The 20355-nt window shown below is 33.5% G+C and overlaps 1 protein-coding gene across 2 annotated transcripts; it reads left to right on the top strand.

Annotated features, from left to right (window-relative positions):
* Nucleotides 1-8453: 8453 nt before the first annotated feature.
* On the top strand, nt 8454-18509 carry LOC134278836 (protein draper-like). Of its 2 annotated transcripts, XM_062761140.1 has the most exons (11): nt 8454-8528; nt 13742-13978; nt 14292-14531; nt 15636-15773; nt 16416-16556; nt 16738-16878; nt 16959-17099; nt 17228-17356; nt 17464-17631; nt 17870-17999; nt 18251-18509. In XM_062761140.1, the coding sequence occupies exons 1-11, from the start codon at nt 8465-8467 to the stop codon at nt 18414-18416; spliced, it is 1695 nt and encodes a 564-aa protein (XP_062617124.1). In that variant the 5' UTR covers nt 8454-8464; the 3' UTR covers nt 18417-18509. The 2 variants fall into 2 exon arrangements, with proteins under 2 accessions (XP_062617124.1, XP_062617125.1); XM_062761141.1 differs by lacking the exon at nt 17870-17999 and having other exon boundaries at nt 18251-18328.
* Nucleotides 18510-20355: the final 1846 nt, after the last annotated feature.

The raw sequence follows: 20355 nt of genomic DNA on the forward strand, positions 1-20355 counted from the left end.
TACCATTGAGGAAGCTGTCAAGTTTATTATTGAGTATGAGGAGACAACTAGGTACCCCAGAGCAGATGATGAAAATGACCGCTATCACAAAAGGAAACAAATACGACAAGTAGGTCAACAGATGAAACCAGCTAGCTCTCCAAAGGCCACAGACAAAAATCCTAGAATTTTCAAAAAGCCTAAAATGAATCCTAAAGAAACAGAAGGCCAACAAAAACAAACTCCTGAACAGGGCAGTAGAGTCAAACAGAGTCAGAAAAATTCTGATTTTATAACCAGGGCAGAACTAAAGGACATCTTAAATGAAGTCCTCTCCTCAAAATCCTCTTCAAACATTATAGAACAGCCCCGTAAACAGAAGTACCCCCTGATATGTTACCGCTGTGGTGAACAAGGGCATTTTGCAAGGAATTGTTCAAGCGAAAAGAAGGTTCAGAATGGAAATGTGGAGAGTAAACTTAATCCTAGAGCTGCTGAATTTAAATCTTCGTCAAACTAGAAAGGGTCAGCTCTGAGGGCCAAGGGATGACCCGGTTGAATTTTAAAAATGGCCAAACTTTTCAAAATTGTTGTATAAATGAGAAGCGAAATACCTGCTTTGATTTCTCTGGAAGCACAGAGGCAGTAGAGGATAATTTGCAACAAATTAAGGGAGATCACTGCGATTTAGATGAAGATATATTTTATGATGCTGAGAGTATAGGTAGTGGGCCTTGTAAATCTCATGATCAGCGAAAACTTTGTGAAGTGGAGGAGAATAGGGTTGTTGGTTGTTTGGACACACTTGGAGACAGTTTGGTGGACTGTGATGTGGTGCCCATTGTTAACCCTAATTGTGAAACTCAGACATTTGGTGAGTCTGATACTCAACTTACATCAAGTGAGATGCTTGATACAAATGCTAGCAAATTACTTAATATGCGTGAGTCTGACACTCAACTTACATCAAGTGAGATGCTTGATACAAATGCAGGTGAATCCCTTAATACGAGTTGTTGCACGGATGTTGTTACTAGTGTTTTAAGACAAATCAATAGCTGTCCAGGAGTATATATAAATGGATCTGTACAAGGAGTAGATTTGGTATGGACTACAGATACTGGTGCGACAAGATCCATTATATCAAAGAAAACTTATGAGAGAATTCCTCAAGACCAGAGACCAAAGTTAAATAAATCTACATTGTTAACAAGTGTAAGTGGAGAACCACTGAAAGAGTTTGGAAAGGCCATTTTTGAAGTTCAACTTGGTCATCAGACCTGCCAGGAGGAGATAATTGTGGCAGAAATAGAGGACCAAGCACTCTTAGGATTAGATATACTGTTAAAACCAGAAAATGGACCAGTCAATATAAACTTGCATGATAATACTATCAATTTTGGAGGAACAGAAATTGAATTTAGACAAACACTCGACAAAACCAGGAGGGTTATAGCAGCAGATGATTATGTCATTCCGGCTTACTGTGAGAAGCTGATAGATGTTTTTATTGACAGATTTGAGTCTGACAAGGATTTACAGAGTACTATCTTTTGTATAGAACCTACAAGTGATTTCAATAATCGGTTTCCTCTTTTAATGGCTTCTTGTTTGACAGACATGGAGAATACACATGTACAATTTCAGCAAAAATTAGAGTTTTAAATCCATTCAATATAGAATCCAAGATACAGCAGGATGATGTTTTAGGAGAAGCAGAACTTGTCCATCCCTTAAATATTACAGAAGTCTTGTCGTCAGAAAACAAGGATCAATTAAGTAGAGAACAAGTTAGGAAACTACAAGTAGATCACTCTGACAAGGGAGACAACTCTTCAGAGTCAATTGTTCCTGATCATCTTTTAGAATTATATAACAGAGCAATTCAAAACAAAACTCATGAAGAATGCAAAGAAATTGCAGATCTACTCTCTAATTATCAGTCTATCTTTTCAAAAGACGATACCGATTTAGGAGTCACTACACTTGTACATCATGAAATTGATACAGGGAGTGCCAAGCCTATTAGACAGCCTCCAAGAAGAGTGCCTTTAGCATTTGCAGAAGAGGAACAAAAAGTTGTCAAACATATGATGGAACAAGGAATAATTAGAAAGTCCAGTTCTCCTTGGGCTAGTCCCATAGTATTAGTTAAAAAGAAAAATGGAAAAACCAGATGTTGTATTGACTATAGACGTCTTAATACAGTAACTCGCCAGGATGCATTTCCACTTCCTCGAGTTCAGGACTGCTTAGATACAGTCCGAGGAGCTGTATACTTTTCTACTTTTGATCTTACATCCGGATACCACCAGGTACCAGTAAAAGAGGAAGATATTCCTAAGACGGCCTTCATTACCAAATACGGTCTTTACGAATTTACTACAATGCCTATGGGTTTAAGTACAGCTTGTGCCACATTCCAGAGACTTATGGAACTTGTTTTGCAAGGATTAAACTGGCAGACTTGTATCATCTATCTCGATGACATTGTTGTTTTTGGATCATCTTTCCAGGAGCACCTGAAACGAGTTGAAGATGTATTTTAAGAATAAAAAGTTCTGGAATGAAACTTAAGCCAGAAAAGTGTAATCTTTTCCAAACAAGTGTCACATTTTTAGGCCATGTGGTATCAGCTGAAGGAGTGCTGCCTAATCCCGATAATACTTCAAAGATTTTACAGTGGCCTCGCCCAACGACAGTTACTGAAATTAGACAACTTCTAGGGATGGGGAGCTACTATAGGAAATTTATCAAAGATTTTGCTAAACTAGTAAGACCTTTAGTAGAATTAACTAAGAAAGGGAGGCCATTCATTTGGACAGAGGAATGTGAAAAAGTATTTACACAGTTAAAGGAATCCTTTTCTAGCCCCAACATTTTAGCATACCCTTTAGATGAAGGAGAATATATCCTAGACACAGATGCTAGTGATGTAGCAATTGGAGGCGTGCTGTCCCAAATACAGAATGGCACTGAAAAAGTTATTGCATATGGGAGTCGTTCATTGAATAAGTCAGAGAAAAATTATTGTATTACCGACAAGGAATTACTTGCTCTAAGATATTTTGTAGAGTATTTCAGGCAATATTTGCTAGGACGTAGATTTACAGTGCGAACTGACCATCAGGCACTTGTCTGGTTATTCAAACTCAGGGAACCAAAAGGGCGTATTGCCCGTTGGTTAGAAATTCTTTCTTACTTTAATTTTTCAGTACAATATCGCCCAGGTCACAAGCATGGGAATGCGGATGCTATGAGCAGATGTGAAAACCCTGCAGACTGTACTTGTCCTGAAACAGACAACTTAGAATATTTAAAATGTGGACCCTGCAATAAATGTCGGAAGAGATCTTTTGAAATGTGTAGTTCTTTCTTACAGAAATCCAGCATGGAACAAGATCCCTGTTTCCAGGCTTCTGGCCAAAGTTTGGAGGCATGTGATCTTGGGGGGCAGGATCAACAAATCAGGGCAGTGAATACTAGACAACAAACACAGAACAAAGAGAAGGGTTATACTACATTTTGGACAAAATACGGTAGAAGTCAATTACAGAAAGATCAGCTAAATGACCCAGACATAGGTCCCGTGTATGAATGGGTGAAGAACCAGACTAGGCCTGATAGGTTAGAAATTTTAATGCAAACACCAGCTGTTAGATACTACTGGCATATCTTTGACACTCTTCAAATTAAAGATGGACTATTGCTAAAAGAATTTCACAAGAAAGACAACTCTGGATCTTACTTGCAATTTGTAACCCCCAGGAAATTAAGGAAGGAAGTAATTACTTTAGCACATGACAATTTACTGAGTGGTCATCTGGGAAGGAAAAAGACCCAAGATAAAGTTTCTCGGAATTTCTTCTGGTTTGAAATGAAAGAGGATATTGCAGCTCATGTGTCAGGTTGTAAAGTCTGTGAGAAAAACAGGAAACCATACCACAAACCGAGAGCAAGTTTAGGATGCATGACTGTAGGAGCTCCTATGGACAGGTTGTCCACTGATATACTGGGTCCATTGCCAGAGACCCCAAGGGGAAACAAATATATTTTAACGGCAACTGATCATTTCAGTAACTGGGTTGAAATTTTTCCTATTCCAGATCAGACAGCAGTCACAACAGCTAGGGTACTATTAAATGAGGTTATAAGTCGGTTTGGTTGTCCAGAGTCAATACATTCAGATCAAGGTCGTAACTATGAAAGTAATCTTTTTCATGAATTATGTGAACTTCTTGAAATAAAGAAGACGCGAACTACCCCACGTCACCCTCAATGCAATGGGAAAACTGAAAGGTTCAATAGAACACTCCTCAAAATGATTAAGTGCTATATCAAAGATGACAAAACAGACTGGGACTTGTATTTAGGATGCCTTGGTGCAGCATACAGATCAAGTGTACACGAATCAACAGGTATTTCACCAAATCTTTTGATGCTAGGACGCGAAGTGCGAATTCCTACAGAGATCATTTTTGGCAGTAGAACAAAGGAAGATAACTCTGTGGTAGACTATGGGGAATATGTGGAATCACTAAGGGATCGTTTACAACAAGCACACAAGATAGCTAGGCAGCACTTAAATAGCTCTGCAGAGAGACAAAGACACTTCTATAATCTGAAAACTTTTCTCAATAATTACAAGGTTGGAGACAAAGTTTGGGTTCTAAATGAATCTGACACAGGGAAACTTAGTAATTGTTACTGGGGACCTTGTACTATTGTGGAGAAAATCTCAGGCCTTACTTACAGAGTGAAATCCCTTGACAAGCATACCCAGAAAGTTATACATCATGACAAGCTTAAACCCTATAAGGATTAGCTATGTACAGATGTTGTCTCCTGAATTATCCTTCCTATGAGGAACATTAACCATGAACTACAGGTTCAGAGGGGAACTAATTTCAAAGAGATGAGGAACCTAGAAGATTTATGAGATCACCCATTAGGAACTACCGAAGACCAGCACCATTTCAAAATTATGGGCCCGTGAAGAGATTCAGATAGTGAAAAGTGAACAATTTAGTTGAAAGGTTATTAATTATCACAGAATGTAATATGGATGTTTATTTTTATTGTTAATCTAAGATTATTTAGTGTGTTAATTGATTATGTACATTTGGATTTAACAGGGATCAATTTGACAGTTTAGATGGGTTGGTGGGTGGTTTTTAACTATTCTAAATTATGTGCCATATTTTGAAAGATGTGCCATCCATGAATTTCATTTTGAATTGTACTTATTAAAAGTTGAGTTGTATGCAGTATTCATGGTATTTGAGTAGGGCGAATGATGTATTCATTATATGCAGTGAGTTCACTGATTATGTATCATATGTTATAATTTTTTATAAAAGTTTGTTGTTATTGAAATATTCTATAATTTTGTGTTTCATGGGGACATGAAACTTTAAACGGAGGGGTAAATGTAATGTTTGGTCATTTCAAGTTTCCATATTTTATTTGTATTTAGAATACAAATATTGGCATATTAATTAAATCCTAAGAATGATTTATAATTTGAGTAATTTGACCGCATGTATTGTATATTTATAAGATGATGTTCAAAAATTGGATTCACAACTTTTCATGTCTTCGTATGCAAAGTGAAAGTAGAACGAGTATATGTAATACATGCATATCCTTTCGTATTTAATAATGTCCTTGTTGAAATAATTGCATAAATGTTGTAAAAAGAGTAAGATCTACTAGATGTTTTGATTAAATTACGTTTTTCACTAATATTTTACCTGTATTATGCAAGCACATGTAGTCTGTTTTCTATTTACATGGCGGCGCAATGCATTATGGGTGAATTTTCGTTTACTTCTTGATCCGCGCATCTGATATTTATGCGCTGACCGATTTTTGCCTTTACATGGAAAAATGAGCTTTAAGGTAATTAATTATGTTTTATGATGCATTAATGAATTAGAGTTATTGTTTATTCATATTTCATACTTGTTAAAGTAATTTTTAATAGACGGGAACTATTTTTCGTTGTATTTTCCTGCTGGAATTCCGTTGCTTTCCAACGGATTCCGTTGCGTTTTAGAACGGGACCGTTTCCCGAGGGTATATAAGTGAGCTACCGTTGTATAACGGGGACTCCGGATTATTTTGGGTTTAAGATAGGATGTAGGTGAAATTTTAATAACTTTGGGGAAATTTTCTCAATCTTTTTAATTCAGTAAATTGGAGAAGTAATATTTTAGCATTTATTTATTAGAGTCGTTTTAGAAATTAATTATGTCTTAGGGAAGCTCAATATTTTTGGGTAAATTTAGGGTTTAGGGACGTCTGCAGCCACTTTGATTTTTTTTATTGTACTTTCTTGATTGAATCTTGTAAGTGTTTGAACTTTAATTGATTTGTTTGTTAAGAGATTAAGTCAAAATAAACCATCATCTCAAGATATTTGAATCTTATTTTAATTATTTACGGAGTCCATCATTTAATTTAAAAATCAATTGGTTTAAAAAAAGATCAGAAAGTTGTCGGGGGTCAAAAGTATCATTTATTGAGAGCCATCCAGTTACTTATATTTACGGTGTCAGATTTAAGCGCTATCTCGCTACACTATTTATCCGTGGATATAATAAAACACGTCATTAATGTGTGCAAATTATATAGGCATAAATGAAATCCAAGGGAGTACAGTTACTGATATATGTAGCCAAAATCATTGTGATTAAATTCTAGGGAATATATACAATTGAAATTCGTCGCAGCTCAATACTTCCAAGGATACCTGCATTGAGTAACACAGAGTGAGTTATTCTTGTCCTCGGAGAAAGTGTGCTTATACTGAGGTTTGTTCTGCCTGACTGACAACTGCACATTTGATTGTTACGATCTGACATCTCTTTAGTTTTTCTTGTATCAAGAATGGGCATACATAAGGGATAGATAATTGAAGGAAAATACACAAGTCTATTAAAAAAAATTAAAATAGTCTTTGAAAAGGCGAAATTTAAAACTTTAAAAGTGTGGTACCAGGTGGATTCGAACCCGCGACTTTAAAAAGAAGCATTTCACGGTGTAAAACCAACTAATATATCAACTGAGCTAGTCCGTCTATAACAATGCCAGGTTAGAATTTGAAGCAGATTTTTCAAAATCAGGTTTCCTTATTTTTTGTAGTTTTTTTGTGAATTTCGACCTTAGGGCAGGGGTGCCCCTAAAAAAGTCATATCTTAAATCATTCCTTACATCATAATCTATCAAAATATCACAATTTTATTTAGGGGCAGGCCTGCCCTAAAGGACTTCTAGGCCAAAATTCATGCAAAAATCAACGCTTTAACGGACAAAATGGTGTTTCAACCAACTTTGGAGGTTTATTGTAAAGTTGTAAATGATAAATTTAAGGTTTAAAATACAAATTTGAAAAATTTAGACATATATACTGTAGAAAACAACAAATAAAGATTAATATTTGAATGTTACTTTTTCCGGGAATTTGTTCTCTCCTATAGGTCAATTCTTTTGTCAAAGCGAATACATCCTTTGTTGCGGGTTTGATTGACACATCCTTGCACTTTCACAAATTTTAACCGTATTCTTGATCCTTAAGAAAAGTGGCAATAATGTGTATTAATGAGAAATATTGAAACTTTTATTCAGAAAAATAATTTTATTCAGTGTAGAAATGTTAGAAAGCAGAACTCCGTCACAAGTATTATCATTCCGATCTAAGAGTTGCATACAGAGTTTAGCAAATCGAGCACACTCGTGTTATGTACACAGTTTTTGTAAACAGGGCACGAGTTCTGTTATTGTTGATGTTTACAATTCAACGGGTGCGTTCAATCGTCACAGTCTGCTTACCACAACTGCACGGACTGATAAAATATTGCGTGTTTGTTTTGCTTTCGAACATATCAACTCTGAATTTTCTGGATTATAGTATTAATATTTTTCATTTATACACAACGAGATTGCCACTTTTCCTAAGGATTAAGAATAAAATTAATTTGTGAAAATGCAAGGGTGTGTCAATCAAACCCGCCAAAAAATTTGAAATTTTAATATCTTTTATATGAAATAAGACTTTTAATTAATTTTTGTGTGAAATGCTATAAGTATTAAAATATATAAGTCGTAATTTTATAGAGAAAATAATAACTTCAAATCTGTGTCCAAGTACCTTTAATCTAGTTATCTCATTTCTTTATTGCTCTGGTGATATATCTCATTAAAGTAATGAAAAACCCAACTATCCTTTCACATATCATTGAGATTGAAGAATGTAAGAATCATTGCGCCCTGTTACTCTTCGGAAGATTCTTTAAATAGACTTGTCCCTTCATGTCCTCGTGTTCCCAATTTATACTTGGAACGGATGTGTGTTACCGCTCAATACAATTCAAAGATTTCCTGTTTTCCAATGAAAGAACATTTCATTTCCTTCAATATAAAGCATTTATAATGTATTTATTGCTTACGTCGCAGTAGCACGGATCGTAACATTAATCGTAGAATGGATAGCCTTATGTTTTTTAGAATAATTGTGCTAAGTTCAGTAGGTCGTTCTTCTGGATTTGGTGAGTATCAAAAACAAATATTTAATAATCTCTCTCTCTCTTTCTCTCTCTCTCTCTCTCTTGTTTTGTTTTGCTAAATATGAGATGCTCATAGGGCACTCATTCCTTACAGTGAGGGTTAAAGGATTACTGCAAAAATTTCAGTTGCATTGGGAGTGGGGGCTATGTTGCAACCACTATTGAAATAACGACCACTATTGAAATAATTATTTCAATAGTGGTTGAGAGTGCATTTCAATATCAAACATAGTATGCAACCACTATTGAAATACGACCACTGTTGAAAAAAATATTTCAATAGTGGTCGTTATTTCAATAGTGGTTGCAACAGGGCTATGTATAACTGGAAATTAAAAAAATCAATCTATATGCTTCTTAAAAATCAAGTATACTATATTCAGTGTCATGTCTGCATACATATCCAAAATAAGACTGTCGCTTTTTTTCTTTTACACAAATAAGCATAAACACGTTTAATTTTCGGGAATTATTAACACCCCCACCCTCAGCAGCCCGCGTAACGCAGTGGTCAAAGCGTCGATCTGCTCTTAAGTCGCTAAGTATAAGGAGCTGCATGATGCTTACATGTACGCCGCAGGTTCGAATCCACTGTGGAACGTGGAGACTGGTCCTTTGGATGTATGTATAAACCGAGAATGCACGAAGATGCCCCAACTCCTCAGGGGCCCAGAGATATGTGTCAAATATAAGTAAAATTTGATTTTTATGTCCAGTATACAGCTGGACAATATGAGAGTAAAAACAGAATCCATCGAGCTATATTAAGATGTAAGCCTTCAATATTACACAGAAAGAGAGTAACAAGGAAAGTGTAACATAAATATACATGTAGCACTTATATTCAGAAGACTGAAACTGGTAAATGTCTAGTCCGAAATATCTAATGTTTTCTAGACTTCTTCTTCTTCTTTTTTTATTTTCCTATTTTGATATTTTTCTTGTTAGGTTTTTCTGGCACGTTAAATATCAAAATAGGAAAAAAAATAAACTTGGAAAACGTCAGATATTTCGGACTAGTAAATGTCATAGTATCATAACGCAGCATTTTCTATTTATTTTTCAATAAGTTAAGAAGAAAGAAATTTGCATGATCAGACTGATCGTGATTAATTTAAAAGTAATTATGAGCGATGATAAAATAAAAAGAATACTATGATTTGTTCTCCAACTACTCTATGTCTTGAGTTAAACTATCATAAACACTTGTTTTAGCGTTAGATTAAAGTCCTTTAAATTTTAATAACATGAAACCTTTCTTAAAATGTATTTCATGATCAAGAAAAGGTAATATTCTCAACAATATAACGAAAGGTGTCAACGGAAGGTTTTGAATACAATTGATTGTATAAGCTGTACTTTTTCAAAGTATTATAAACGAACAGGAATCATTTTCAGAAATACTGGTATTACTTGGTGTAAATATAATATGATTTATGTCATTGTTAAACGAAAACTAGGTAAATGGTATTGCAGTAAGAATTTAACAAAATTCACATTATGTAAACTACAAAGCAATATTTGCATTGACTGCTTCCTGGTAAAATTTAATATTTGAATCACTTATAACTGTTCATCATAAATTAAATTTTTTTGGACTTTCAAGGAAATATTCAAACACTGATTATTTTCACACCTGCCCTGAGCTTTTTTCCTTTATTTTTATTTTTTTTGATCAAGTAGATAGAGTTCATATAATTCGTAGATAAATCATCATGAAAAAAAAATAACTTATTAATTTTAAAAACGTCCCAATTCGTTCCAAAGAATGTTATATTTGCAATCAAAACTATTGTATCACCCACAGAAACTGAAAAAAAAAATATATCTGCTAAAAGTAAAACGAAGAAGTTTTCACCTTCAGTTAAAAATTACATGACTAATATTGGAAGCTGAATCATGATTTGAAGCCTATTTCCCTTAATTTGATTAGATATTGGATATAGGTATAATGATATAAGGAGATAATAAAGAGTAACTAAACTCAAAAATCCATTGATACAATACAAATCAGGAGCAAACACGGATATCTAAAACCATCAGAGGTGGGATCAGGTGCCATAGAGGAGAAAACATTCCCTGACGCCTGGTCACACCCACCCCTTGTCATGTCCAGACCATTCAGTGTGTAAATAATGACCTAACAGTTTTTTAAAAAAAACATCAGTCAGCATTCAACTAATTGAAACGAGGGTTGTCCGTAAAATAATTCGTAAACAACATTGATAATTACTGACAAACATCGATAAAATATTTGAAACCATTATTTTTTATTACATTCACGTTTCGTGTTATTAATTTGCAGGTTTTAAGCAAAATCGAGACACTAAATCGAGACACAAAAAAGACTTGCACCCATACCCGGAGCATTAAAACGAAAATCTTTGACGTTACCCGAGGTCAAAAGCTTAATGCATGGAACTTTTCTCAACATAGTCACCGTTTCTTATTTTGCTTTAACCAGTCATCATAAACTGTTCAGGTTGCATGCATTACGTAAAATAATATTCAAAACTTCCTGTCTCATATCCTGCAAATCATTAAACTTCTGTCCGCTTATAAACGACTTTATTTACGGAAATATGACAAAGTTACGTTACGAAATTCAATTTTTAAAGCACTGCCACTTTAGAGCAGTTTCCTATACTATGTTTTTTTTTCACTGTTTACAGAATCTTCTCTGGTGTTCTCTGGTGTTTTCCAATGTCTACGCAGAATTTTATAACTGCTATTTGTTCACCTTTTCCGAAAACGTCCCTCTTTTGAACAATGTCGATCCTATCTCAATATACTGTAGATCACTTAATTTTCGCGACACCTTATTTTCGCGAGTAAGTCATTGACTCTTGATTAGGAGACAAAATTTTCACGAATTGTGGTTTTTGCTTTTTATAATCTTACGGAATACTATTATACGCGAGAAATAAATTTTCGCGAGCACACTGTCTCGCGTAATTACGCGAAAATAAAGTTCTCGCGAATAAAAAGTGATTTACAGTATGCTAACCTCGATTTCTCAGCCATTTCGAAACGATTTGACGGGCATACTCTAAAACCTGGCCTGGCCCCTTTGGCCTGGCCTCTAAGTTGGCTTGGCCTCTATTTTGGCCTCTAATTTGGCTTCAAACCAAATTTTGGCCTGGCCTCAAATTTGGCCTCTGTAAAAATTTTTGGCCTCACTCATAAAAAAAATTCTTTTTCAGAATTTGATTTATTTGATTGATTTTTTTTTATTGGTTTCATTTTTTTTTCAAAGATTAAGCAGGTAAATAATATATTTCTGTTATGTAAATGTGAACATTAAAATAATAATACACTAATTGCAACCTGATTTATTTTTTATTGATTTCCTATTGATCAGTTGCAATTCTAAAGACTATAACATAGAGCATATAGTTTTACTTTCAATAAGATACTATCTTAATGATTTAGTAAATGTGCCTTTAATATTTTTTTTTCATGGTTTCAATCAAATCAATCAAATTCTGAAAAAGAAATTATTTTTGAGTGAGGCCAAAATTGAGGCCAAAATTTTTTTGCAGAGACCAACTTAGAGGCCAGGCCAGGCCAAAGGGGCCAGGCTAGTTTTTAGAGTATGCCGGTTTGATGTTATAACTTTTGTCAACATCATAATATAAAAGCCATCCAAATTTCCGTGGAATTTTACAAAATACGGATGAATTAAATTTATAAAGTGATAAAATTAATGCGGTTTAACATTTTCATTTGTATTAAATACCTATTAGGCCTGAATATTAATACAACAGATCATGTAAACATTTACAAAAATGAAATGTTATAATTTTGTTGGATCAAAATCGACGACCAATGACGTCATAAGTGTACATCAAGTAACTTGGGAATATTGATCATGTTGTGTAAAGAAAATTTGGTTAAGACTACATGTACAAAGATACCTAAAAGTGGGTTTAGATGCAAATATCTTGGAAATAATGTGAAATTCATACTGAGTTTAAGTTTATTAAACAGGTATGCTAATATATTTCTATCAATTATATTTTCTTTCGAAGACAGTCAGACAGTTATATATACGTATCCCAGTCTGCCTTTTCTCTGTTATTCGTGACAAAAAAGTGCAAAAGAACAACAGTAAGCTGGATATTTCCCAAACATAAAATTTGTACAGATCGAAAGCTTGCCTTCTAAAATATTTGGATAGTGCTGCTAGAATCCCGAGGTAAGCATGGTTTTATGAAATATCTCGGGTTATATGTATATATTTCAAAATATCGGGTAAGATTTCATGCGAATTTGTGGAATAATTATTTTACTAACTGGACAGTGGGATTCTAGCAGCACATTTTAGGAAAAATAAATGTTTTTCAACTATATTGTTTATTCAATGATGTGATTAATCTCCAGGATACTGTCGTTCTGTGACTTTTTTTTAAAATTAAGGCCATATAGACTCTCTTTTATCCGTATGCAATAGTTAATAAAAGTTAACATTTTATCAGCTTCTTTGGTAAATTATCAAGCTTACCCTTCTTTAAAAAGTCTAAATTTTACGAGAAATGATTTTTTTGAATGCTTTCTTAACATACCCGCGATCTGATTAAAAAGATATGACTTACGGAAGTACATGACTGATTGTATATTTATAATAACAACTATCACCGTTCACGGTCGTGAGTTCGTATCTCCGCCGCGACTGACCTAGTCGTTAAATTGGGTAGCAACAGTTCCTTCGCCATGCGCTCGGCACTTTGAAGTGAAAGTTGCGGGTCCTTCGAATGAGACGTTAAAAACCGAGGCCCGGTGTCAGCGGCAGGCGTTGGCACGATAAAGATCCCTTACTGCTCAATGGCCCTGAGTGCCGAGTAAAGGTCAAAATTTGAAGCCCTTCACCGGCATACGGTGACGTCTCTAAATGAGTGAAAAATTTTCGAGAGGGACGTTAAACAATATACAATCAATCAATCAATATAACATCTACCAGTAATCGTTCTTGACTTCCATATTTGGAAATCGTCCAGGCCTGCAAAAGCGGTCAAATTCAATCTTCATTATTCCATATTTAGTGATATTGTTTTGATATGAATCTATGAAATTTCATTCATTTTTAAATACAAGAAATATTAGAAGAATCCCCTGGTAAACACCCCCCCACAAAAAAAAAACCCACACACAAAAAAACCCCTCATAATTAACATGTTTGTTTTCTTTTTTAACAGAGGATTTGTCAATGGGTAAAACCGCCAGTCAGAGCTCAACTCCTCCATGTCTGAATGAAGCGTGTAGAACATTTTACATATCAGCGAATGCAGTTGACCGAGACAAATCTACGTGTACAAGAAACACTGAAATAGGAAGACTTTCAAATACAAAGACGGTGTGGTGGAGAGTAGATCTCGGTGCAGTTTACAGTATTTACAGCATCAATGTCCTGTTCAAGAATTATAACGGTTATGGTGAGTTTTTTCTTAATAAGAAGCAGGTATGATTTGTGTAAATGACTTATCAAATAAGAAACAAAATTGTGAATACATATTTATTTTGGTTTATATATATGAAATACGTACACTAAGTAAACAATATTTTCATATAAGAACAAACAAACATTAAAGAAATTAATATGTTTAAATACCACCATTGTAACCCGTACATTAACCTGTATATGCACTAGATCCCATTGAAATAGACTATGAAACATTTTTTTTTAATCATATAATATTTATTAGATTGAAATGAATGTTTAATCTCATTATAACTTGTTCTGTACAGAATTACGACAAAGAGGCCGTTTTGCGGGATTTTTTCTTTATTTATCAAATTCTAGTGTAAGATATAGAGATGTCATGTGTTACAAAGATGATCAAGAATTGCCTCCATTAAACTTTACGACGACATGTGTCGGACACGGACGATATGTTACTTTTTACAATCAACGATTGGATGAAAATCAATATCCAGATGGATACCAACGTACGACAGTCACTGAATTGTGCGAAGTAATAGTGTACGGTTAGTTAAAGTCTCAACATTAAATTGAAGGTTTATCAAGCGTGATTCGGTAATAAATGCTGTCAAACGTCAAAAATAGCAAATAATTAGATACCCAGTAGTTAGATTGTGATTTAAGAAATGAAACCTATTTTACTCTATGTTACATTGTATACTATATAGATCTAACATAACTTGGGGCAGTTTACGCCTTATAAACCGTGAAGTGGTTTATGAAAAAACGTAAACTGCCCCAAGTTACACATATGTTATATCGTATAACATAGCTTAAAATATATAAGCTTTTTGCCTTTATATAATTTAATTCCAGTGTAGTCAATAAGGGAAACTGAGCATATTTGAAAAGTACTGCCAAGCGGAGTAATACGTCTTTAACGTAACTCATTGTGACGTAGGCAACTTAATATGTTATACGATAAAAATAAATCTTTTATCCAATCAAATTACTTGTTATAACTATAATTAATTTATGTAAGATTTGAATCAATATGATGACTATAGATCTAAGAATCCGAAGCTTTGAATACTCGATTTGAGAAAACATTTTTTTTTAAGTCAGAAAGATTTTGTATATTAACTTAAAAGACTGTACTGTTCATGGATATACAAATCCAGTTTACGACAGATTTGAATAAATTAAATTCCAATAATTTAATTTTACTTGTAACACGTCATTTGATTGGATAAAAGATTTTATCCATTTTGTATAACATAACTTGCCCACGTCACAATGAGTTACGTCAAAAACGTATTACTCCGCTTGATGTTACTTTTAAAATTTAATAAATGTGAAGCCTTATTCTGGGGGTGAAATTGTCTCATTGTCTGCACTGAAATTAAATTATAAGGAATGAAGCTTATTCCAGCTTATATTATACGATATAACAAAACTTGGGGCAGTTTACGTTTTTTTATAAACTGCTTCGTGGTTTATAAAGCGTAAACTGTCCCAAGTTATGTTATATCATATAATATAAGTTGAAATAAGCTTCATTCCTTAATGAACGTACGATCATGTTACACAGGAATATAAGTTTATTTAAAAGAGTAAGGACATACTTTTTGCCTTTACTTTTTTTATTTTTAAGTCTTAACCTTGATTAGGTTGTAGTAAAGCAGGTGTCTATGGAAGACATTGCAAACAAAAATGTCCCGCGAACTGTCAAGAGCAGAGGTGTGACATCATCAACGGAACCTGTCTGGGATGTTTACCAGGGTGGACTGGAACTTTGTGCGAAATAAGTACGATTTTATTATTTTATTAAAGTCATTTTTGCATTCATTTTTTATAACAGTGAAAAAAAATTACACATAAATACTTGAAAACTATTCGAGTATAAAAATTGAAAAATTTCCGGTCTTTCCGATCACCAAGAGCAATCTATTTAATCGTCGAAAAAAAAAAAAGAGATAAACTACCGATTCAGATCTTTTTAAAAAGAGATCCAGAACCTTCGAATAGGTTATACTACGATTCTTAGTTATAAATCGATTTTGCAATATTTCGGTAATGTGTCGCCTTCTTGAACAATAAAATATATTTCATTTGAATAAGGTTCTGTTGTGCACTTACTCATTGTTTATCCATATATTTATTGGATACTGTTTCGATAATCTTTGTACAAAGTTTCTTCAAGTTATGGCACCTAAATTATCCGGATCCAAAACTACATCTGTCTACGGAAGTTATGGACAACCTTCGTACATAGAATGCATACTACAGTTTTCTTCCTGGAAAAGATTAAAGGCTTAGTTTCATTCTTACCGATTGTAAAAGGTTTAAGAAACCAGTAGAACTACCCCGACTGTATAGCAAAAGACATTTGTCAAAATTTGAGGTTTGTGTTTAAATATGATATTTGAATTGAAACTTTGCTTGCACAGAGTGCTCCGGGGGATGGTATGGTCTTGAATGTAAAGTGCAATGTTTTGGACACTGCAGACTCAATGCTTATTGCAATCACGTGACTGGTCAATGTGACAATGAATGTGATGAAGGATGGAAAGGAATTTATTGTGAAGAACGTACGTACATATTTTTCCGCATTGGTTTCATTAATTCACAAAGCAAGCTTATAATGTGAATTTTAAATCCGTAAAAGAGTGGTTTCTTTTTCAAAAATAAACTTTTTTTTCATTAACATACATGTAGTGGTATTTCAATACTATGTATATACAAGTTAAATTTTGGAAAAAATATTTTCAGGGTGTGAAGAAGGATATTATGGTGTGGACTGTAAATACAACTGCAGCGGTCACTGTAGGAATAACGATTCCTGTAACAAAGAAACTGGACACTGTGATAAAGGCTGTGAGGCGGGATACACTAACAACTTCTGTAACAGCGGTAATCTTAGTTTCTCTGTTACTAGAAAACCGAAAAAGTAAATTGACCATTTTTAACGTATTTTTTAATCAATGAAATAGTTTGCCCTGTCGGCCATTTTGGAAGTCGATGTATGGAACGCTGTAGTGGACACTGTTTGAATGACAGTTCTTGTGACCACATAGACGGAGTCTGCGCTAACGGATGTGACAATGGATATATAGAAGACAGATGCAATAAAAGTGTGGGAAAATACATAAAAATTTTAAGCTTCTTACAAAACTTTCAAATAAACAAATTTTATACAGATACGCAAAGACCCTAAATTGATAGTTCATATGTAAAGTTTCTGTAATTTCTCATTATGCAGTGTGTGATAACGGATATTATGGCAGAAATTGTTCTCAGATGTGCTCTCCTAAATGCATGGACACATGTTTGCATACAGACGGATCTTGCATTTGTGTGACTGGTTGGATGGGTATCAATTGTAGCCAAGGTTATCAAAATGTTATCTAAAAAATCCTCTAAGTCTGTATTCTGATTTGATTAACACATACAAAGCATGAATTTAAAAGCAATTATTCTTTTTCTATGACAATTCAGAATGTTCCTCTGGATTCTACGGAATAAATTGTGAAGAGGAGTGTAGTTCACACTGTGGATTTAATGACTCGTGCGATAGATACAGCGGATCTTGTCCAAGAGGATGCCAAGAAACTTACACAGGACCAAAGTGTTCACAACTGACCGGAAACTGTTCACAATTGAATGGTACCAATAGCATTTGTTTCTTAAAAAATCATTCTAAGTACATATATATCAGCTTCTATAACATATTCCTGTCTGTTAAAGTTAACCACTTTTCTAGAAAGAAAATGCCTTTTTTCACAGTCAGTCATAATTAACTAAATTTTAAAGGTTAGTGAGTTCATTTATGTAAGCATTAACACTAATGTTAGTTCGGAATTTTTCTTTAAACATAATACTGTTTGTTTTTAATTAAAATAAGGTACTGGACTACATGGAAATTCCCCCAAAGATTCCATTCTTCCCATTCCTTTGTACTGGTTTTTAGGACTTACTATGTCAGTGCTACTGAATTTGTGCTTAATAGTAATAGTCAGTTTGACACACAAGAGGTAATTTTACTTCTAAACTCTCTCTCTCTCTCTCTCTCTCTCTCTCTCTCTCTCTCTCTCTCTCTCTCTAAGAATGTGCACGTGGTGTTGAAAAGAAAACTATGATATTCTGTAAAGATTTAAATTAGATATTTTTACATCTCGAAAAAGTATAAAAGTAAATTGTTTTATAATAACATGTACTATAAGATGAACTTACTATTGGCAAAATATTTTTGAGACATGCTTTTTTAGTTTTTAATCTTTTCAAGGAGCGGATGCTTAAAGATAAAGTATCGGGATGGTGCTTCAAAGGAAGCCTCAGATAGCAGGCAGATAAATAACGAGGATGGAACTTCATCATCTGCTGTACATAGTTATCAGGAATTAAAAAATTACAAAGATGAAACCCTTTATCAAAATGTTACGCTTAATTGAATTATGGTACAATGGTATGTGACAGACAAAATAAATTCATCTGAATCCACTATTTATATACTGAAACAACAAATACGTCAAAATTCTATTTTACAGGGGTAAATAAGATATAAGGTGTAATTTTGTACATAAAGTTAAGGACTTTTTTTTTATCTTTGCGTAATGATGCTGTCAATCATTTTCATCTCCTTGCCCGATAAAAAATGCACTTTTAACGAAAAAAAAAAAGTCTATAATTTGGGATTACAAGTTTTTCTTTCTGATCAATATAAATTGCTGCAGCAATATTCCTTTTTTTTTCTTTAGTGATACTAATTTATAAGCTTCCTTAACTGACTGTTGGCACGAATTTCGATCACTGTTTTTAAAACTGAAGATGATATTCAGCTGCAGATATAAAGAATCATAACATCTTATCTCATCATGCTCTGAAAGCGTTTCATTAGCTTGAATTACTATCCCTGACCGAAAAGTCCAAGGATCACTGTTTTTATATATTGTATTATACAATATTTTAATTTCTAATAATTTAATTTTGCTTGTGAAACGTCATTTGATTGGATAAAAAATTTTATCCATTTCCAACATAACTTGCCTACGTCACAATGTGTTACGTCCAAAAACGTATTACTCCGCTTGATGTTACTTTTAAAATTTAATAAATGTGAAGCCTTATTCTGGGGGAAAATTTGTCTCATTGTCTGCACTGAAATTAAATTATAAGGAATGAAGCTTATTTCAACTGATATTATACGATATAACAAAACTTGGGGCAGTTTACGCTTTTTTATAAACCGCTTCGCGTTCATTCCTTAAATAACTAAATCCGCCATATGAATATCAACAGAGTTAAAAGTAAATGTACGAGGCATTTCCAAAAAATTCGTTGACTAATGCTTCGCATACATTTATATTTTTATTTAAAAAAAAATAAAAATTATCACACTGCCAACTATGTACGATAATATTTGTATATTAGAGAAATAGTCCTGGCCTTGGGGGACTTAAGACTGCTAATTCTCTCAATGATATACATACTGTAACAGTATAATATTGTTCATGTTGGATGTTAATAATGCTATTATACATGCATGTATAAAAATGCATATGATTGTAAATATTGTCAGAGATAAAATGGATATGGTTGTGAATATTGTCAGATAAAATCTTTTGAATCTAATTAACAGAACTGAATTATTTATAGTCGAAAGAGAACAATTTCGGTTTTGCTTCTTTATCAGACAAGTTTTTTGAATTCTGATTAAAATTTTGCAACCGGTGTGTATGCTTTGCTGACATCGATCTTAACATTTCATAGTTTTATTTTCCTGACATAATGTAAAATTTAGTTTGTTCAAATTATTTCCCATACCTTATGTAGAATAGGACATTAATAGAGCTGAATATAAACAAGGCAATGTATACTAGGTATTAAAATATATTAAAAATCAGCTAAAGTTACATTAAAATCAGCTAAAATTACATTAAAATCAGCTAATCGAAAAGGACATTAAAATGGGGGAAAAAGCATTAAAATAAACAAAACCTGTAATTCTATGAGCTTCGAAATCAATTAGATTTCATTCAATGAATGTTTACTTTTCTGTCCAAGGAAATTAAGTCATTTTAAGGGATTGAAAAGGTTTCCTTGCATTTTGGTAAATGATGGACCGGTTTCCTGTTTAACGAAACTATTCATTTCCCTGTTTGACGTTTTCCAATGTAAACTTCTAATCCATACAATTATCACAATTTGACAGTTCAAGGATTTTCTTAGTTGTATTTTCTTTGGTGTTCCATTCCTTTGAATATACTGTACATGCACATACAATGGTGTTACGCGCGTTACTCATTTTTGTTTAAAATTGCAATTTTTAAAAGAAAAATAATATTACATTGCATATATATGTATCTACATTTTAAAGCCCTTCTTTGTCTA

Source organism: Saccostrea cucullata, unplaced genomic scaffold, assembly GCF_032062105.1.
Source record: "Saccostrea cucullata isolate Sc308-1 unplaced genomic scaffold, CSIRO_AGI_Scuc_v1 ctg2493, whole genome shotgun sequence".
NCBI lineage: Eukaryota > Metazoa > Mollusca > Bivalvia > Ostreida > Ostreidae > Saccostrea > Saccostrea cuccullata.